General features: G+C 41.0%; 2 protein-coding genes across 2 annotated transcripts; one reads left to right on the forward strand and one right to left on the reverse strand.

Annotated features, from left to right (window-relative positions):
• Window positions 1–11,227: 11,227 nt before the first annotated feature.
• On the reverse strand, window positions 11,228–11,944 carry LOC143285931 (uncharacterized protein RP688-like). The gene has a single exon (XM_076593383.1). The coding sequence runs from the start codon at window positions 11,942–11,944 to the stop codon at window positions 11,228–11,230; it is 717 nt and encodes a 238-aa protein (XP_076449498.1).
• Window positions 11,945–16,912: 4,968 nt separating this feature from the next.
• Window positions 16,913–18,765, forward strand: LOC143285694 (uncharacterized). The gene is made up of 2 exons (XM_076593095.1): window positions 16,913–17,133; window positions 17,890–18,765. The coding sequence occupies exons 1-2, from the start codon at window positions 16,925–16,927 to the stop codon at window positions 18,647–18,649; spliced, it is 969 nt and encodes a 322-aa protein (XP_076449210.1). The 5' UTR covers window positions 16,913–16,924; the 3' UTR covers window positions 18,650–18,765.
• The last annotated feature ends 668 nt before the right edge of the window (window positions 18,766–19,433 follow it).

Consider the following 19,433-nt stretch of genomic DNA (forward strand, 5'->3'; position numbering starts at 1 on the left):
TGATGTTGTTTTCTGTGTTGTATATCTTTTGTAACGTGCAGTCTGCATAATCATATGGACTTTAAAGATGACAGTTGATACTGAGATCTGGGTTGTTGTTTTTTTTTTCCACCCATTATCCACATAGGTGGATGCTCAGATCATGTATGTACACATGTGATTTTGCTTCCACCTCTTCAAAATATAGCACTAGCAGTGATTATCATTACACATTGTCCAAGTACACAGTGTCAGATACAAATGTGCTTCAATGATAATGTTTACCACCAACGGATATGGAACATGGAATTTTCTCAGTCTCTGCGAATGTCACCGTTTGGAATGTGTTTAGGGCAAGTAACAATTGAGAAGTGAGTGCAATACAGTTGAGCTGAGGTGCTTAAATTTAGTACAGACGTGTTCAAAATTTGTGTATTTCCTTTCACGTCTGTGTACACGAAAACTGTTCATAATCTTCTAACTGTCCACCCCCATTTAGGGTTTCGATCTGTGCAAATGATAAAATGCCTTGTAAACACACCTGCCCCCTTGACACACACACACACACACACACACACACAAATCATCAACTAATGATAGTTCTGTTTGCAGTTTGTGATTGTGTTACCTTACAAAGCAGTGTAGATTTGAATAAATATCACCTGGCCATCCTTGTTTTGACTCTAGAGTGTCAGAAAAATGATTGGTGCAGAAAGTATAATTAACTCACTCAGTACGGCCAGTCCTCTCTTCTCCTCTACACAGACCCCTCGGATGTCCAGTGGGTGTCTGAATGACCCAACCTTTAGCTTCCGTCGTCAGAATTGTGGTATTCTTTGTCAACATTCACCTCTTCAGTATAACAGCCTTCCACTTGCAATATTTTGATGATGGTAATTGGGGTGAAACGCTGTTAACGTCGTCTCTTTCGCCGTTCGTATGGAGAGAGTTAATATTCATGATGTGCAGTCACCCACACACACACACACACACACACATTAGAGACATTGAAATGGGAAGTGCTTCACATTTTTCACTCTTCACGAGATTGTGTTTTGGAGAGAGTGGGTGGCTGTGTGTTTTTGATGGATATGTGTGCATGCGCGCACGTGTGTGTGTGTGTGTGAATGCGTGTGGTCAGTAAGTGCCCCAGGCATCTTGTTACGTCAGTACCTGTGTTTAAACTGAAGACAGATGTTCAGCTTTCTTCTGTCTCAGTACCGATTAGGTAATGATAGTGGTTTGGGAGTGGCAGCCAGGGTGTTTCTTTCTGTTCAGTTGAGTCACTATTGGAATGGGATGAGTGAAGGAATCTAATAGCGAAGACGATTTGCTGCGTCTGTTTTTCTCTCACTCACTCACTCATTTGATATACATTGGTACAAAGAGCAGTGGTTTCTTTTCCTCCTTGTTTCTGATGAGGTTTAGTTGTTGGGTTTTTTGGAGGGGGGGGGGGGGGGGGGGGTTGATAATAAGGTTTAGCATTTTTTATGAAAAAGTAACTTTTTGGGATGACATAAATACTTGCTTTCTTTAAGTATTGGCTTCTTTTTTTTTTTCTTTTTTTAAATTTATTTATTTATTTTTTTTTGGTCAAGTAAGTGCCGATAGTTTGTCACTGATTTAGAAAAAGAAAAAAAAAGAGGCGTTTCAGTGTCTTTTTTCTTCTTCAGATGTTTGAACACTAAAAAAGGCAGTATGTATTTCTGTATTAACTCTTCTTCTATTTTTCTCCTCTTCCTTTTTTGAAAATTTTAAAAAAAGATAGATAACTTCTTGGATGTTTTTAATCAACAAAGCCGCATAATTGGGTTAAAAAAAAATTGTGAAGGCCTGGAAGCTTAAGATATATATTTCTCTTTCTCTCTCTCTCTCTCTTAACTCTGTATAATGTATTGCACACAGCATTATCTGATGCCTATTTATAGATTTGCCAACAATGTGGTGTGAGAGAGGTGTGAAGGAGGAAAGTGCACGCACTGAAGAAAGGCGGAGGAAAGGGTGTGAAATGGTGGTCTTGTTCTCACAGAGATTGATTGATTGGTTGATGATTTATTGTCCAAAGCATTTACAGCCATTTTGACAAGGAGGGGGTTGCAAAAAACTAATTAAACAAATACAACGAAACACACACCGCAACAACTGTACGCAAGAAAAGGGTAGGGAAAAAGAACAACAAAAGAGCAAACAACATGTGGACCATCCACGGTCATAATTCATTTGCTTATATAACAATTAGTGAATCCGTTTATTCATTAGCATTAGGGGTCATCTGTATATAATTACGTACCTTTTACTTTTACGTACCATTTTCTAGTGCTTTCTGCCTACAGTTAAGTGCTACGGTAAGAAATTTTGACATAGCTGTTACCATCACTTCGTTCTCGTTTTTTAGCACGTGTTGCATGCGGGTCAAGTCATCAAAGGGACTTGATTCTATGTTGAATGGATATCTGTTTCGGATGTGTGCATAAGCAGGACAGTGGAATAAAACGTGAATTTCGTCTTCTTTTTCGGAGCCGCACATTGGGCAAGGTTCTCACAGAGAGAGAGAAAACTCTGGGTGAGAAAAAAAAAAAAAGCAAAATGAAGGAGACAGTGCTGTATGAGAGGGATGAGGATGGGGATATCACTACATGGCAGTTTTCGGTTTTTCATCATTCTGAAGTGCAGATTCTTTTTGTGTGTTTTTAAAACAGAAACGCCAAAGAATGGATAGACAGATAGAAAATGCGAAAAAAAAAACTTAGCCGTATGAAGTGCACAGCAACAGGTGTCGAGATGGCTGCCGGATAAAGAGGGTGCTAGCCAGGGGGACAAAGGGGAGGTTACCTGCTTCCGGGAGGTTATCGGCCGTAGTACTTTCGTTTTCTCCACATAGGCGGATAGTAGTTTGCACAGGACAGGAATGTCAGACCCCTGCCGGAGTCTGCACTAGTTGGGTCACAGTAAGTATGTTATTTAAACGTAATTTTAGATATAAAATTTCCTTTTTGTGTCAAATACTTGTTTCATTTGTATACTTACACAGTATCATTGTAACAGTCCGTTGTTGTATGTGTCTCTCATGGATGTGGAATTTTGGTATTTTTGTGTGTGGACATGAGTGTCGCACAACCTTTCTCCTGCCCTTGGTATTCTCAAAAGCGACCACGGCTGGCAAGTTTAAATATTTCCCAGTGGAATTGATATTGTTCTGTTCCACCCCCACGCCCCTTTTCTGCCCAACCCCACACCTCCATTCTTGTTTGTAGGAAACAGGATGTGTTGTGTTTTGTTGATCTTATGATGGGTAACAAAACTGCCATGTGAGTAATTTGTAAATGTTTTTTTGTGTTGTGTTTTATTGATGTTACAACGAGTGTGACTTTTTCTTTTTCGATCTGGTTAACAAAACTGCCATGTGTATAATATTTTTTTCTCTGTCCTTGATGACATAATTTGTTGATGATGAGGGTGGGGGCATGGACTTGCATCAAGTCAGAATACCACACAGGGTCCCTATGGTGACGTAATCTTATCTTTTCTCTGTGTTGTTGTGACTTGGTGTTTTCTGTTTAACATAGTGGGAAGAATGATTCCGATTGGAATCGAGACTGCATGTCTCTGCGAACAAGCGCATGCGTGTACATTGTGTCTGTGTGTGTGGGGGTAAGTGTGTGGACCAGAATTGATTCTGCATGATTACGAACAAATGTGTGTGTGTGTGTGTGTTTGTGTGTGCATGCATGTGTGTGCATGCATGTGTGTGTGTGTATGTGTGTGTGTGTGTCCAGAGAATCCTCTGGTCACTGGTGGTTGTGGGCATGTCATGACAGATGATAAAGGTAAGAAATTTCACTGATGAAACTTTGCCTTTGCTCATTTTGAACTGGCTTGGTTTGTCCTCACACTGAGATCAGAGGTGTTTGATCTGGAGACAGAGGTGTGTCAGTCTCTCATCTTTCTCAGACAACAGTTAAAAAGCACAAGGTGAACTCAAAACAGCTGTTATTATCATCGCTAAGTGTCAGTGGTATATGGATGAGAAAGAGATTGAACTGGCTTGTTTTCTCGTTCGTTTTCATTTGTGTCATGTAGCTGTTATTTGTCATAACAAATGGCAGGGATATGTGTAGGATGAAAGTTAACAGAAAACAACGGCCTGGACTGAGGTTTACGTGGATTGTTTACTAAACATGCACGGTTTTCAACGTTAGAAGACAGCTTTGTTAGTTTGATGATGAATGGTGCCTTCTTGACTGATCCCATCGGACTGAGTAGACAGAATTATTGTTGTAAATGAATAGCCTGACTCATTCTTGTTTTATTGACGTTTAATCCCTCTTCTTTAGTGTACCATTTGTATTAAGTTTTGTGCTCTCTGCCATTTCTGGTTTACAACGTTCACGCATAGAATGAAACAGCTGTATTGGTTTGGACTGTTTGAACTATCTATATGTTATGTTTAAATCCATTATTCTTGAAGAATTGAGGAGTAAAACCAGAAACCATGTGGAATAATTCTGCTTCAGCACAACATTCGCATACTGAGAAATGCTCTCCATGTTGTGCTAAGAGGGAGTTGATGAATTGTTAGGCTCATTTATTCTTGTGACCTTTTATCAGTGCAATAGATCATGGTTTTTGATGGCACTAAAGTTTGCAAAGACTAGAGTCTGAAGCTGTCTTGTGCCATATAATATAAGAATGTGTCCATTTTGAACGGAGCTACGGAAGAGCAGTACCATTTGTATATAGTGTTATTTGCAAGCATGGGGGTGCAGAAGAGCAACATCAGATTCCACAAAAAAATTCCTGCTCTACAAGTCACTGGTGGTCTCCATCCTCTTATGTGGATGTGAGACATGGACACTGATGGCAGAAACAGAAAGAAGAATCCAAGCATTTGAAACCAAGTGCTTGAGGAGACTACTACACATCTCCTACAAGGAGCACAAGACCAATGACTATGTGCGGAACCTGGTCAGCAACCTTGTTGGGCCCCAAGAACCACTGCTGGCGACTGTCAAACGACGGAAGATGGCATGGTTTGGTCACGTCATACGACATAACACCCTCTCCAAAACCATCCTGCAAGGGACTGTAGAGGGAGGGCGCAGACGGGGGCAGCAGAGAAAGAGCTGGTCCGACAACGTCAAGGAATGGACCAAAATGACGATGCCAGATCTCCTCACGACAGCTGCCAACAGAATGGCGTGACGAGCTATGACATCTTCCTCATGTCCCCCCAATGACCTCAGCGGTCGAGGGAATGAATGAGTGAGTGATGGGGGTGCAGATTGATGCAACAAGTACAAGATGCTTGTGTTGGCCATGGTTTACCAGACACAGTTGAGCTGTCACAGTGTCAGGTGGTGGCACATTGTGGAAAGAAAACTGCAGAGCTCAGTTAGCACCCAGCCAGTAGTGGTTTGTGGTACTGATGTATAACAGCATAAGCAGTTGCAGTCCTGGAATTAAACCCTCCGGCCTTAGTATTGCATGCATGAAAGTAGCATAGGTTTTAAGTGTCAGCATAATTTTGTGTACGTTTTAGTTGTAAGCAACTGATTTTTACTGGACGAAGTTACACACCCCAAATGAAAGAAGTTACGACAGTGGCGCTTAACGAACTAACTTGAACACTGCAACACATCCTAGTAAGATTGTTAGGCGTTTTTGTCTGATGTCAGCCGTTGTTTACCTAAGTTACGTTCAGGTTTGACATAATACATATCTCAGGTGATAAGGCCAATGGGCAATATTTTGTTTGTTTTTTGGGGGAAGGGGGGTGTTGTTGTTGCCCATCATATGCACCGTTTCAGTGGCATTTCTCCCACACCACTTGCAAATAGGCTAATTTAATCCCAGGATATTGAGATGCTGGGACATGCCTGACACTATAGTGACACCATGTTAAGATGGGCAGTGAGAATGCAGGTTTTATGTTGTATGTCTGTGATTCCAACTCGGCATTTTAGTTAACTGCGAGTCCTTGGCTCGATCAATTTAGCTAAACTGGCACCCACGTTTTAAAGAGATTTGTTGAATACTTTTATTCTGTCCATTGGGGAAAAAGTTAGCACTATGATTCACCATCATGGAGGAGAAATAAAAGAGAAACATTTGCTTCATGTCATTCTACAGATAATTCCTTTTTGTGTCCATTAGTCAGCACGCAATTTTCTGACCAGAACTCACCGAGACTTTTGGCAAAGGGAAAAAGAAATTGTAGTTATCAAGTGTAAGGTGCCAAAGAAACATGACCATTTTCTGCGTTTAGTTCATTGTAGGCAATGCTGCTGTGAACATCCGTTTAGTTTTGGATTCCATCACACAGCTGTAGTATATGTTTTTTGGTGACCCCCCACCCACCCCACCCCCACGCCCCTGTTCGAATCGATCATACAAGTAGCTCAGACGAGAAATACACCTGCAGTGGTAGTCATGAACTCTAGAGCGTCCATAGATAGGATGGCATTTGACTGTGTGGTCCTGGTCTTTCTCCACTGGAGAACCCTGAAACAGCCAAGTACTGCTGAAGAGGTCCAAAGTCAAGGGCACCGATCAGATTGAAATCCATAGATAACCCAGTCTGCTGAGCCAGTCACCGCATCGTGTTGGCTGAGCGGTTTCATGTGTTTATGTGGCATTCATAACAGTGTAAGGACAATCAAAATGTTGAACTGATTGTCAGCTCGAAAGGCATTTAAGAACTGTCAAAAATTTAATTGTGTGATAAAAGCTGAACATGAAATTACATACATAAAGCTAATCCCAGCACTAGATCTTTTGTAACTGTCCCCACCAATCCATGATGTGAGGATTTGCTGAAAATGTCAAGTAGAATATGTCTTTATTACCAAGTGTACCAGGGTCACAAGGAATATTGGTGTCCAGTTGTGGAATTAAGTAATCTAGGAATCAAAACGAGAGCTGCAGTCACAGAACGACGTGCCTTTTTCATTAGCATTCATGTCAGTTCTTTCTGTTGATCATGCAGTGTGTGTGTGTGTGTGTGTGTGTGTGTGTGTGTATCCTGATAAAGTCAAACGTATGTCTTCATGCAAAGGGAGGAGAACAAGAGGCATCACACACACTCAGATGCTAAATCCTTTATTTGTGTGTCTGTGTTTTGGTGCTGGACAAAGAAATAAGTGCCTACAAGCCATTGGAGTTGGTCAACAACACTGTAAGATTCAATCTACAGACGGGAGAGCAAGAAATCTGGTGGACCTTTTAGTGGATGGTCTTTCAGTTGTGTTTGTTTTGCACAGGGTATGCTCAAAACTGGTCCGCCTATTTTTTTTTTTTTTTTTTTTTTGTGAAGCAACATCAGTCGTAAGTTAAACAGTATCACTCCTCTTGTCTACTGAATGACATGATTGTGTTCAAGAGCTGCTTATTTTGTTGTATTAAATGTGTTTAAAAACATCAACAAAAAACCGGATGTGTCTGATTTCAGTATTGGTCCGCTTGTGCAGTGTGAGTGTAATTTTTAGTTGTTTTTTTTTTAAATTTTTTTTTTTTTTCTTGGCATTACATGTATGTGCATGGACTGAATTATTAAACAGTCATTCTAGTGCAGTAGTTAACTCTCTCAGTACGGCCAGTCCTCTCTTCTCTACACAGACCCCTCGGATGTCCAGTGGGTGTCTGAATGACCCAAACTTTAGCTTCCGTCGTCAGAACTGTGGTATTCTTTGTCAACATTCACCTCTTCAGTATAAGAGCCTTCCGCTTGCAGTATTTTGATAATGGTAATTGGGGTGAAACGCTGTTAACGTCGTCTCTTTCGCCGTTCATATGGAGAGAGTTAAGGTAGGATTACTGGGCAAATCGCTCAAGTTGTGTTCGGATGGTTGGTTGGGTTGTGGAAACCTGGTAACAATGGGGTGATTAAAGTTGGGAAGCTTGTGTTAGAAACAGTGGGATCAAAGTTTTTCACCCTGTGGCAGCTGTCAGCTGGGTCATAGTGTACATGTGTATGCGTGTGAAAATAATCACTAAAAAGAAAAGAAAAATAAAGAAGAAAAATCCACGCGGAAAATCATTATTCTGCCCCTTAAAGACTCGCAGTTAACTGACAAACACAAATCACTAAATTTATTTATTACAAAATGTATTAGACATGTTCCATGTTTCATATAACATCAGCAAAACTGTAAATGTGTTTGTGTGTGACAATGCATGAACGTGAGTGCGTGCCATCTTATAAGTTATGTGCATCGTTCTTTAGTTTAGCGTCTTTTCACTATCAGTGATATTAGACGTTAAAAAAAAAAAAGAAAAAAAAGGGGGGTGGGGGAGGGTTGGGAAGAGGAAAACTAGAAAACTACCGTAAAATGTATAACTAACATGCAGTTACATTTAACAGTAACAATTCAATAATAATAATAATCAGAAACCATTAACATAATTCTGAAGTGCATTAAAGGAATGTAGAAATAGGGCTATGAACTATTACCTGTGAAAGTTCGACCATAAGAACCTCGTCAGAAATAACTTTACAAAAATCATCTGCAGAATTTTTATTCTCTTTGAAATACTTGGGCAAGAAGGTACGTAACTGCTGGCAGTGAAACAAACAATGATGCAAACTCAACTGCTTACCACATATGCATGTAACATTTTTACTATGAGTGCATGTGTGTACATGTGCATGTGTGTCAAAACGGTGGGGCCTTTGTGCAGGGGAGGTGGGGGGAACCAAGTGCATAAACATACTAATGTATTTGTGGTATTTAAGAAGCGAGAGAGTGTGTGTAGATAAGGGCCAGTGTGAAGTGATTTAGCAGATGTAATTAAACGTCAATTTATTCAGGGCTTCGACCTTGTTTTTGTGAATGTTTTATTTTAATGGGGTGAGTCCGTGCATGCAGACACTTAATAAGGCGGGTGAAACCCTGCTGTTAACCACAGGTGTTGTTTATGACTGCCCCTTAATTCTCACTTCAGAAGACAGTGGATACGACGGCAAGCCTCTGCTTGTAGACAGTCCAACTTTTTACACTGAGATTACTCACACAGCTCTGGACACAAAGAGCAGCTCATTACTTTTCCAGCCCTATTACTGCGCATTCGCATTACACACCCACATACCCCTTCTCTCGCCATTCCCCCCCCCCCCCCCCCCCCCCACACACACACAATGTTGATAAGTCACATGTGTACATTTCACCCTGTACAACCTCTTGTGACAGTGAATATTTTCCTTTTTCTTTCATCAGCATTAGAATACATTGAAATAGTTAAGTATGTCTTTTTACATTTGCTAACAGTTTGAGTTACTTCTATTGGCTTCTGGAAGATCATTCCACAGTTTAGTAATATATTGGGGCAACAGAATTATGAATTAGCTGTTACAAAATATTTTGTTCACATTAAAATATCCACTGGAGTGAATAAGAAACAAAACCATAATTTGTTACACACACACACACACATTAATAGGGGTGCAAGTCCGGCATCTGCATGAAATCCTGCACAGAACATCTTGACTTTGGGTAGTTTCCAGTATGGAAAAAAAAATTGTTTTGGTAGTTTCCGGCATGGAGAAATTTTGTTTGGGAACTTTTCGGTATGTATAAATTTGTGTGGCTTGGTAGCTCTCTCATTTCTCTGTCATGGTTTTGTTCAGTGACGTCATTTTGTACGTGACGAAAGTCGAATCAAACAGAAATGTAAGAGAAGTACTTAGATTCAGATTTGTCAAAACCAGTGTGTCGTTAACTTGCGCGTGCATCGATGTCTTGAAAATTACGGGGGATAAACGCAGTGCCTCCCTCTCTGGCGATATAGCGATAAAAAGTGCGTTCACCAAAATGATATATTTTTGTGATAGCATAATATTGATAACGTTTTGTTTTGTTTTTTTGACAAAAAATTAAAAGAATACTGAGACCCAGACCTGACAACGCATTTATCACTCACGGTTGCACTTCTGTGCCTGCTCGTGCATGGTGGGAAGGGTGGGGGGAGTTACGAGCGAGCGTGCGCGCGCACACACACACACACACACACGCGTGCGCGCGCACGCACAAAATCACACAGTTACATGCTTGCAGGCATGGGCGCTCAAACACGCACAATCGCGCGCGCGCGATCACCATTACCATCTCTGCCTCAGCCCTGGGCTGCAAACTTCGCAACACTCACTTTGTTGCAATTGTGACAAAAAAATTGTAGCAATTGACTGAGCCTGTTTCTGAAATTACCTCAGCAAGGATTGATTCCCTTCATGGCTGCAGTTCAAGTGTACGTTATTTAGATCTGGGAATTGTAGCCGCAGTAACAAACTGAGATTCATTTGCATCACATGGCGTGAAATAATCAATGACTGCATGTTCAAAGCACCGATTGTCTCTCTCATTTAGACATCTGTTCAGAGGCCTGCCTAGTACTACGATTTGTCCATAGTTTCTACGATTCAAGCCCTCAGATTATGGCACTACAGCCGAGTAAAGAAAAACTACGATTTTGCTGACCACGAAACCTTGCACACACACACACACACACACAGAGCAAATGCCAAGAAGCCTGCACATATTCGCTACTGAAGAATTTGTCATGGAAGATAAACATTCCTACCACTGCCTGTGAATAATGGACACTGGGGAGGTCTCTGTGACAAAGGAGACTCGATCAGTGAGGTCAGTGTGAATAACGGAGACGAGTAAATTCTCTGTGAATAATGGACACTGGGGAGGTCTCTGTGACAAAGGAGACTCGATCAGTGAGGTGTGTGTGAATAACGGAGACCCGAGTAAAGTCTCTGTGAATAATGGACACTGGGGAGGTCTCTGTGACAAAGGAGACCCGATCAGTGAGGTGTGTGTGAATAACGGAGACCCGAGTAAAGTCTCTGTGAATGATGGATACTTGGGAGGTCGCTGTGAATCAATTTAAGGGCACCCGGAAAGGTCTCTGTGGATAATGGCGGCTGGGTAAGGGCTGTGGTCCACCCGCTTTCCTACAGCTGCACGCGAACACTGATACGAAATACAGGGAAACAACAAGAACAAAGAAATTTTATTTGGAAGAAAAACGAAAGAAAGAAAAAAGAACAGCAACAGGTAAATCGTTGAAAAAGACCCAACAAAACGCGGGTTGATGAAAACACCATCACAATGAAGGAAAAAAGAACCAAACGCTAGTAACCAGTTCTTCCATTATTATAAAACTTACATTCACAGAGGCAAACACACACACAAACACACACACAAAACAACAAAAACCCAAAAAACAAACAAACCAAAACGAGTGTTCACTTTTTCAAATTGGAGCAGTCTTTCAAGCCGTGGTCCACAAAACAGCAGTTGACAAGTGTGCCATTCTTCACCAGGGCTTCACTGCATCCTCCTGCGCTCCCCGGCCTCGTCGTTCTAAGCACAAAGGGGAAGAGGTGTTTGAGTTTCTCACACTTCACCGTGGCAACGTCTGCTCTGGTTAGGGCCTTCTCAAAGCGGTGACTGAACCAGTGCAGTCCACATTCGTCAATGTGGTGGGTCTTGTTGAGAACTGCAAAACTGTTTCTAGGAGTTGATAAAAGTCGACCCTGGAATGGTCTCTGAGTGAGGGGGAACACATCGTTCTTGTTGTACCAGAACCCGGGGTAGTAGCGTTCGTCCAAGTCCCAAATATGAGATGAGTTCTCCAGGTAAAAACAGATGTCCAGATAAGGCCAACGCCACTGAATGTCTGAGTGGGGTTTTGGAGAACTTTCAGCGTACATCTTCCATCGGACACCGAATGTTCTCAGTCCATACTGTGGCTCCAGCTTGCGGAGGGCTTTCTGCACAACGGGTCTGAGGACAGCGGGCAGGATCACGTCCACGTCGTCATCCCAAGGAACCAGACCGTGGTGACGCCACGAGCCCAGCAGGGACCCAGAGTAGAGGAAGAAAGTAACGTTAGCTTGCGTCATAGCTGCACTGAAGGCGTCCACAATCGACATCATGGTCTCCATTTCTGTGTCGTTCATGCTCACTTTGAACTTTCGCAAATCGTTGTCAGAAAACGAGGTCAAAGTATTGATAACACCACTGTGACCAGCCTGATTCCACAGCATCAACATATACAGTAGTCCATAGGTAACCACCCCCATTCCCAGACAGCAGATGAAACATCGCAGTGGGAACAACCTAGCAGAAAAACACCGCGTGCGAAAACGACGGCCAGCCATGGTCAACTTCCAACTTTCACACCTGAATCAGAATCAGAATTTTATTCAGTAAGGCGAAAGCCCCATTTGATGGGGTTGTGAACTATTATAAGTACACCATATTTTGAAACAAAAAGAAATCGCAAAATATAGATTATGCAAATCTTATCTCCCATATGTACACACGCTCATGTTACGAGGAAATTGCTAAAAACAAAAAAACCAACCCCCCCAAAAAACAAACAAACAAAGAAACAAACAAAAAAAACAAACAAAACAAACCCAAAACAACAACAAAAACAACAAAACAAAACAAAAACAAACAAGCAAAAAACAACAACACAAAAACAAACAAAAAACAAAACAACAACAACAACAAACAAACAAAAACAAACAAACAAACAACAAAAAAACACGACACATGTACACATACATATAGGTATACACCTACACTCACGTACCTGTATACAGGAACCAATATACAAATACTCACAACCATAGGTATACACATGCATACACATGTATACATAAACATACATGTATGCATTCAAGATACAGCAATTTCTAGATTTCTAGATTTTTTAGATGCTTTGTATATGTAATTAGCAAGATTTCGAATTGCGTGTTCATTTCTATAAGCTAAGAGAAGATGAAGTCGAAAATCAGAAGGATTTCTATGATATTTAGGATGTATGAACTGGTGTCTTTAGGCCCCAAAAGTAGGACAACCAAATAGGCACAGCACGTTTCAACCGATAATCATTTATCTGACGGTCGCGATTCACGACTGCGTGCGTCGTGCGAACGGTATGCGTTAATCTCGCATTGAAATAGCATTGGTACTGTCAGCTGTTGACATCTCTCTCTCTCTGTTCGTTCTTTAGTTTAACGTCTTTTCACTGTAAGTGATATTAGACGTGTGTGTGTGTGTGTGTGTGTGTGTGTGTGTGTGTGTGTTGACTGATAAAATGACACTCAACAAATACAATTTCGTCTCGTTTTCAAAAGCAAGTGTTTCTGCTCTCTTATCTCGCTTCAAAATGGTAGACCCTCATGTGAGATCTTCTCTTTTATTATTCCAGTTCCAAAAGAGCCAAATTGTGTCAGGTTTAAGTCTGCAAATAATTTCCACAAACCTGTCAAGTAATATTAAAGTACAAAAGAAAAAAAAAGTAACACAATATAAAAGAAAAGGTAACTCGCATAATGTGCGCAACGGCGTGCGCAGAAGAGTGACAACGGTCGTCTGATTTGTTTGCAAGCATATGCAGTTCAAGCCGGCGTACAGTAAAGTTCTTTGAAATGTTTAACACGTGCATCTAGTGCGTGTTTGTTGGAAGACAACGTTGACTACACGTAGACACGCTAAAACCTACATGGAAAGTATTATCATCAACCCCAGTCTAAAGCTTTAAAGCTCCAGAAACCACGCTTTCGCCTTGATGTCAGGGGGAACTATTTCTCTAATAGAGTGGTGACACAGTGGAACAGTCTCCCAGACTCCGTGGTCCTGGCGCCGTCAGTCAACGCCTTCAAGAGCCGCCTGGATAAACACTGGAGGGGCCTACCTGGTCTGTACAACCCATCTTGTCAGAGCAACTGATTTGGTTCAGCCGCGCTCGCCACGCATGCAACCAATTCAGTGACATTTTTTTTTTTTTTAAATTTTTTTTTAAAACACGAACAGGCCTCGGGAGAGGCTAAACCGTCGACAGTCAAAGTCATGGTATGGACAGTGTCAAAATGGGAAATACCAATAGCTGAATAGGACATTACTGCAGAAACATGCAGGCTTACCCACCACTAGTTCTGAAAGCTAGGTAGCTGACAACAGCTCCGGTGAAATCAGCAATCCATCACCTCAGCAATCCATCACGGTTCACCAAATAATGTTTCTCTTGCACAGAAAGCGATCCGCTTAAAAAAAAGAGAAAAAAAAGAGGCAAAAATACTGTTCCCAAAAATGACGTCAAACTACAACGAGATGACACATCAAAACCAGTGACGTCAGTATTAGCCTTCCTTCCTTCAGACTTTTATCATAATTATGTCCTCATGATTTTTTTTTTTTTTGGGGGGGGGGGGGGGGGGGGGGGGGGGGGATATCCTTGCATGCACGTAAGAACACAAAATATAAAAGCACTAAGACATACTCGCACGTACCATCCCCCAATTCTCCCCTCCTTATGCACATACAGTACACTTGCTCGAGCACATGCCCGCACTCACATGTAGGCCTATAGTACTTGCCATTCGCACCAAGTTACAGCTTGGATAAAACACTATGAGCACTTTACATTCTGCAAAACAGTGCACGCGTATGGACATTCACAGACACAAACGTGTTTACTCATTCGGAGAGAGAGAGAGATTGGACACTGGAACTGGACACTGGAATTATTTATTATCATTGCCAAGAAAGGTCTTTTGACAAGGGGGCAACAACATAAATGCATATATTTTAGCTTCAAAACAACAACAACAAAAAGCTATATTTTTTTCTCTGAACCCTTCAGTCAGTTTAAACCAAGAGAATATGCAATACTTGGAAACACTTAAGTCACATCCTGACAAAAAATCAACGAAACGGAACTAAAGAAAAACAAAAATGTAATGATAATAAAATATCAAAATGAATGGGGACTGACTCGACCATCCATTCAAAAATCCATCAAACCAATACATACTGCCTCAACAATACACTCAAGTATGCAATGTTATGTTTTCTGTTTTGTCCAAATAAAATAGCAACTTCTGTACTAACTATAATTTAGTGTCTTCTATGCTGTTGATACTATTCTGACTTATGTACCTTTGTCTCATTGTTTGAGCTTCTGCAATGAATTTAGCAACCGATCTAATTATGATTTCATTATCACATGACAAAACGGTAACAACATCATGGCTTTTAGCCATCTCTGTTTTAAAGAATATGCATTTTTCTCGCACAGTATTATAAATTTCACACTGAAAAAGAAAATGTTTTTCATCATCCACTTGGTATCCACAGAGAGGACATGGTGATTGTATAGAAGTCCCAGGTTCAAACCATCTTCTGTTTTCATTAAACCCCAGAGTTCTTAACCTAAATCTCGCATAATTTATTCTGTGCCATTTGTCTGTAATGATTCTGAGATATGTTTCTGGTTGAAATATACTTTTCAAAGAAAAGAACCAACTATATTTTTCTTTACTTTCCATGACAGAATGCCAGTTTTGTTTGAAGGAACAAATGAGTCTGAGAGAGAGAGAGAGGGAGAGAGAGAGAGAGAGAGAGAGAGAGACGCTCTGACGCTTTGATGTTTTACTGTCATTGACTGCACAGTCCTCGTGACAGGGGGGATTCAAATACAATTTCAAGAGATCTTAGATCAAACAAACAAGCAAGCAAACAAACAAAATATAAACTGATATTCTGATCACATGCACAATTAGCGTGATTACATAAAAATCAGACCAACATGAAACAGCTGATAACATCTGTCAGCTCGACCATCCATAATGAGCTTTCGTACATACACATACACACATTCATGCGTATGTATCAAATCATCAACAAATGACATATCCTACAATAGTTTTTTCGTCTTCTGAGAGTGATTATTATAACAGTCACAATGTAATTTTGTATTTTTCCAAAAGACCAGTCGGATCACTCGGTAAACCTAGCTATCTCTTAAAACTAAGTTTTGGCAAAACCTCAAAGCATAATATATGCTGGGATTTTTATTTTAATTTTTAATTTTTACTGCATATTGTGGAGAGTAAACAGTATATACTGACGAAATCAATGGAGTAATGGATGATGTTATATTTGGATATTCTACTGAGCATTGTGATGCAACCATATAGATCTAATGGGAACTGACCAATGGGTTTCCGGTAAATCGATTATTTGTAGACTTAATTTCTTTCATTGAAAACGCGGTCTGATACGTACCATAGCTTATGCCACAACGAGGAAAAGAATAGCATCAGAAAAAGAAAATCAGACTGCGACAATAGAACAGTTGGGGAAGAGAGAGAGAGAGAGAGAGAGAGAGAGAGAGAGAGCAACAGAATGGAGAACAACACAGAAGAAAAAAATACAGATTTTTGATAAAACAAAGCCAGACCTATTCTGAATCAGAGAAAGAAAAATGCAAGGAGTTATATTAAGGTCCGGGTCGGGTGAAATGGATAGCTGATAAGGAAAAGCAAATAAACGATTTTCGTAATACAGTTTTAGCGCTGGTATACTTATTTTAAACTGAAGTAATAACAACAGAAATAAAAATTCACCAAAGTTTGGGAGAGCTCTGATATACTGTTTTACCAGGTCTGTAAACTCGAACTCCCCCCGCCCCCCCCCCCTCCACACCGCCATCCCAACCACCCTCCCAAATCCCCTGGGGGCAGAAGAGAGAGAGAGAGAGAGGGCTAAGACATGCGGATCTATTTTTTGAAACCAAACAAGAGGGAAAAAAGAGTTCAGTCAATATCAAAATAGAATAAAACAAAATGAAATGAAATGAAAACAACAACAACAACAAAAAACAAAACAAAACCAACAACAAAAAAACACACAACAAAACACAACAACAACAACAACAAAGCACCTGGGACAGTTAACAGCTGCTGGTACGAGTGCGCGTGATGTGGTGATAGGGCGCGCCATTTTGTGGAAATGAATATCTCAGTGCACAGCGCTGCGCCGCCAGTCATCGCAAGCATGCGCGCTCTCTGTTTAGTTGGTTGAGCTTACTGGCTGTTTGTGTAAGTTCATGTTACGTGCTCTACGTTGTTTTTTCGAAGTTGGCAATGGCTGCCCAACAGCGTGAGGATTCTTGTGTCAAGCCGCGTTATTTTATCCTGTGTCTGGGATGTGCGATGGTCATCTATGTTTTGCTGTATTTGTTGACGCAATCTAGACATTGGGAAAAAATTCATGACCAACAATTCTGGAGCTGGGGGCAGGAAGAGAATCAGACTGGTATCATCAGGAACCTTATTTCACCAAACAATGCAAGGTACGCTTCCCAGAATTCTGCTTCCCCTTCACCAAACATTTCCAGATCTAATTCCCAGATCTGGATCCATGCCACCATAAAATTTCAGATCTCCTTCCCAGAAATGTGTATGCTTCATCTAACAATACCACTTCAGTTCAGTTCTTGGGACGTTTCATAAGCCTCGCGGCTTTTTAGTGTCCGAGTCCACGAAGACATCAGTTGGACTCATTTGGAGTTTCCAGTGCATTTGCTCAGGAGTAATCCTGTAATGATAACAATTTTTATCATTCATCATATGTGAATTTCAGCTTGCTGATACTTTTTACCGGTTCAGGTTTTCCGAATATTAGTCTTTTAATACTTAATAAATAGTTTGTTGGTGGCAGTCCTGTTATGTCATTGAAATTTCTTATTTGTTTATTTGTTTGTTTGAAAAAAGGTCTCTCAGTCTGATTTATTAGTACTATTAACTATTTTATATGTTTCTATTAGATCACCTCTAATTCTACGAAATTTTAAAGATGGCAAATTAAGTAATTTCAGTCTTTCTTCACACGTGTTATCCTGCAATCCAACAGCAAACCTTGTTGCCTCTCTGTGAACTTTCTCAACTGCAACATTGCTTTTTATGTAGCGGGTATCAAATAACATTTCCGTATTCGAGATGTGGTCCTACGAGTGTCTTAAAATAATCTAATAAAAGCGTCACTGTCCATATATGAGACTGTACTCTTCTTCTTCTTTTAAATCCGGAGTACTCTGTTTGCCTTCCAGATCTAATGACCAGAATTCAGACAAGGATGTGCAAAAGTTCAAAGCGTCCATGAACTTCAGAGAATTGATGAGAATGCTGTCGGTTGTGGATGCTTTCAATGCAGCTCTGAAGCAAGCTAACGTTACTTTCTTCCTCTGCTCTGGGTCTCTGATGGGCTCGTGGCGTCACCATGGGCATATTCCTTGGGATGACGACGTGGATTTTTTCCTTCCGGATGCCCTCAGACCTGTGGTTGAGCAAACCCTCAGCAAGCTGGCGCCACAGTTCACACTGAGCACAACCCAGGGCATCCGATGGAAAGTGTACGCTAAAGGTTCAAAATCTATCCGAGGAGGGATCGATTGGCGCTGGCCTTTCTTGGACCTCATTTTTTATAAGGAGAACTCAACTCATATTTGGGACTCAGACCATAGGTACCACGAATACCTGTACAACAAGAAGGATGTGTTCCCACTCACTCAAAGACCATTCAACGGTCGACTCTTGCCAGCTCCCAGAAACAGTTTCGCAGTTCTCAACAGGACCTACAACATGGACATGTGTCATACGGCCTGGTACAATCACCGCCGGGAGGTATCAGTTCGACGGGTTACCAAGGTGAAGTGTGAGAGACTCAAACACCTCTTCCCCTTTGTGGTCAGAACGACGAGCCCGGGAAACGCTGGAGGGTGCATTGAAACCCTGGTGAAGAACTCCACAATCATCAGCTGCTGTTTTTTGGACCACAACTCAGAAGACTGCTCCCGTGACTTGGTTTAGCACATTGCGTCGCTTGCATTCTCACATCGGATTTATCTGTGAGTTTTGGGCTGCTGTCCCTGCGCTAGAGCGCGTCGCCGCCATACAGCGCCACCCTAATTTGTTTCCTTGCTGTTTTTTTTTCTGTCTGTAGGCCTCTTTCACTTACACTACTTTAAAATTTTCGCCCGCAGGTCTTCAATCGGAGAGTATGACGTATTTTCTTCTCTGTGACTCGTTTAGAATTTACGTCATTCTCCGCCATCAGTGTTACCGCAAGTGAGAATACCATTTGACATTTTTGCTCATTATTATCAAGAAGTGTGTGTGTGTGTGTGTGTGTGTGTGTGTGTGTAACGGGACATAAACGAGAGCAGGAAACCATTCCATAAATTTACTAACATTACTGCTTAGAATTCTGCCGAACACACAAGATCACAAGATCCTTAAATTGAGATGCTTGGTGTGGTGGCACACAGTTAAATTCTTATAGTACAAACATAGACATACATAAGCCATTCAGCTGATTTGCACACGCCCAGAAGCACACAATCTCAGCTGCATCAAATATCCATGCGTCCGCCATCAGTCTCCATTTCACACTCGTTAAAAAAAAAAAAAATCACTAAAAACATGTAAAACGACCTTCAAATATAAACAAGTAGGTTACAATATTAAATCAGCCCCTAAATCAAGGAGAGTTTATCACATAGATGAAAAATCAAATAATCAAATACATAAATAATGGCAACAACGATAACAGTATCAATAATAGTAGTAAAGATAATGATGATGATAATAATAA

The sequence above is a fragment of the Babylonia areolata genome, chromosome 9 (assembly GCF_041734735.1).
Source record: "Babylonia areolata isolate BAREFJ2019XMU chromosome 9, ASM4173473v1, whole genome shotgun sequence".
Classification (NCBI taxonomy): Eukaryota; Metazoa; Mollusca; class Gastropoda; order Neogastropoda; family Buccinidae; genus Babylonia; species Babylonia areolata.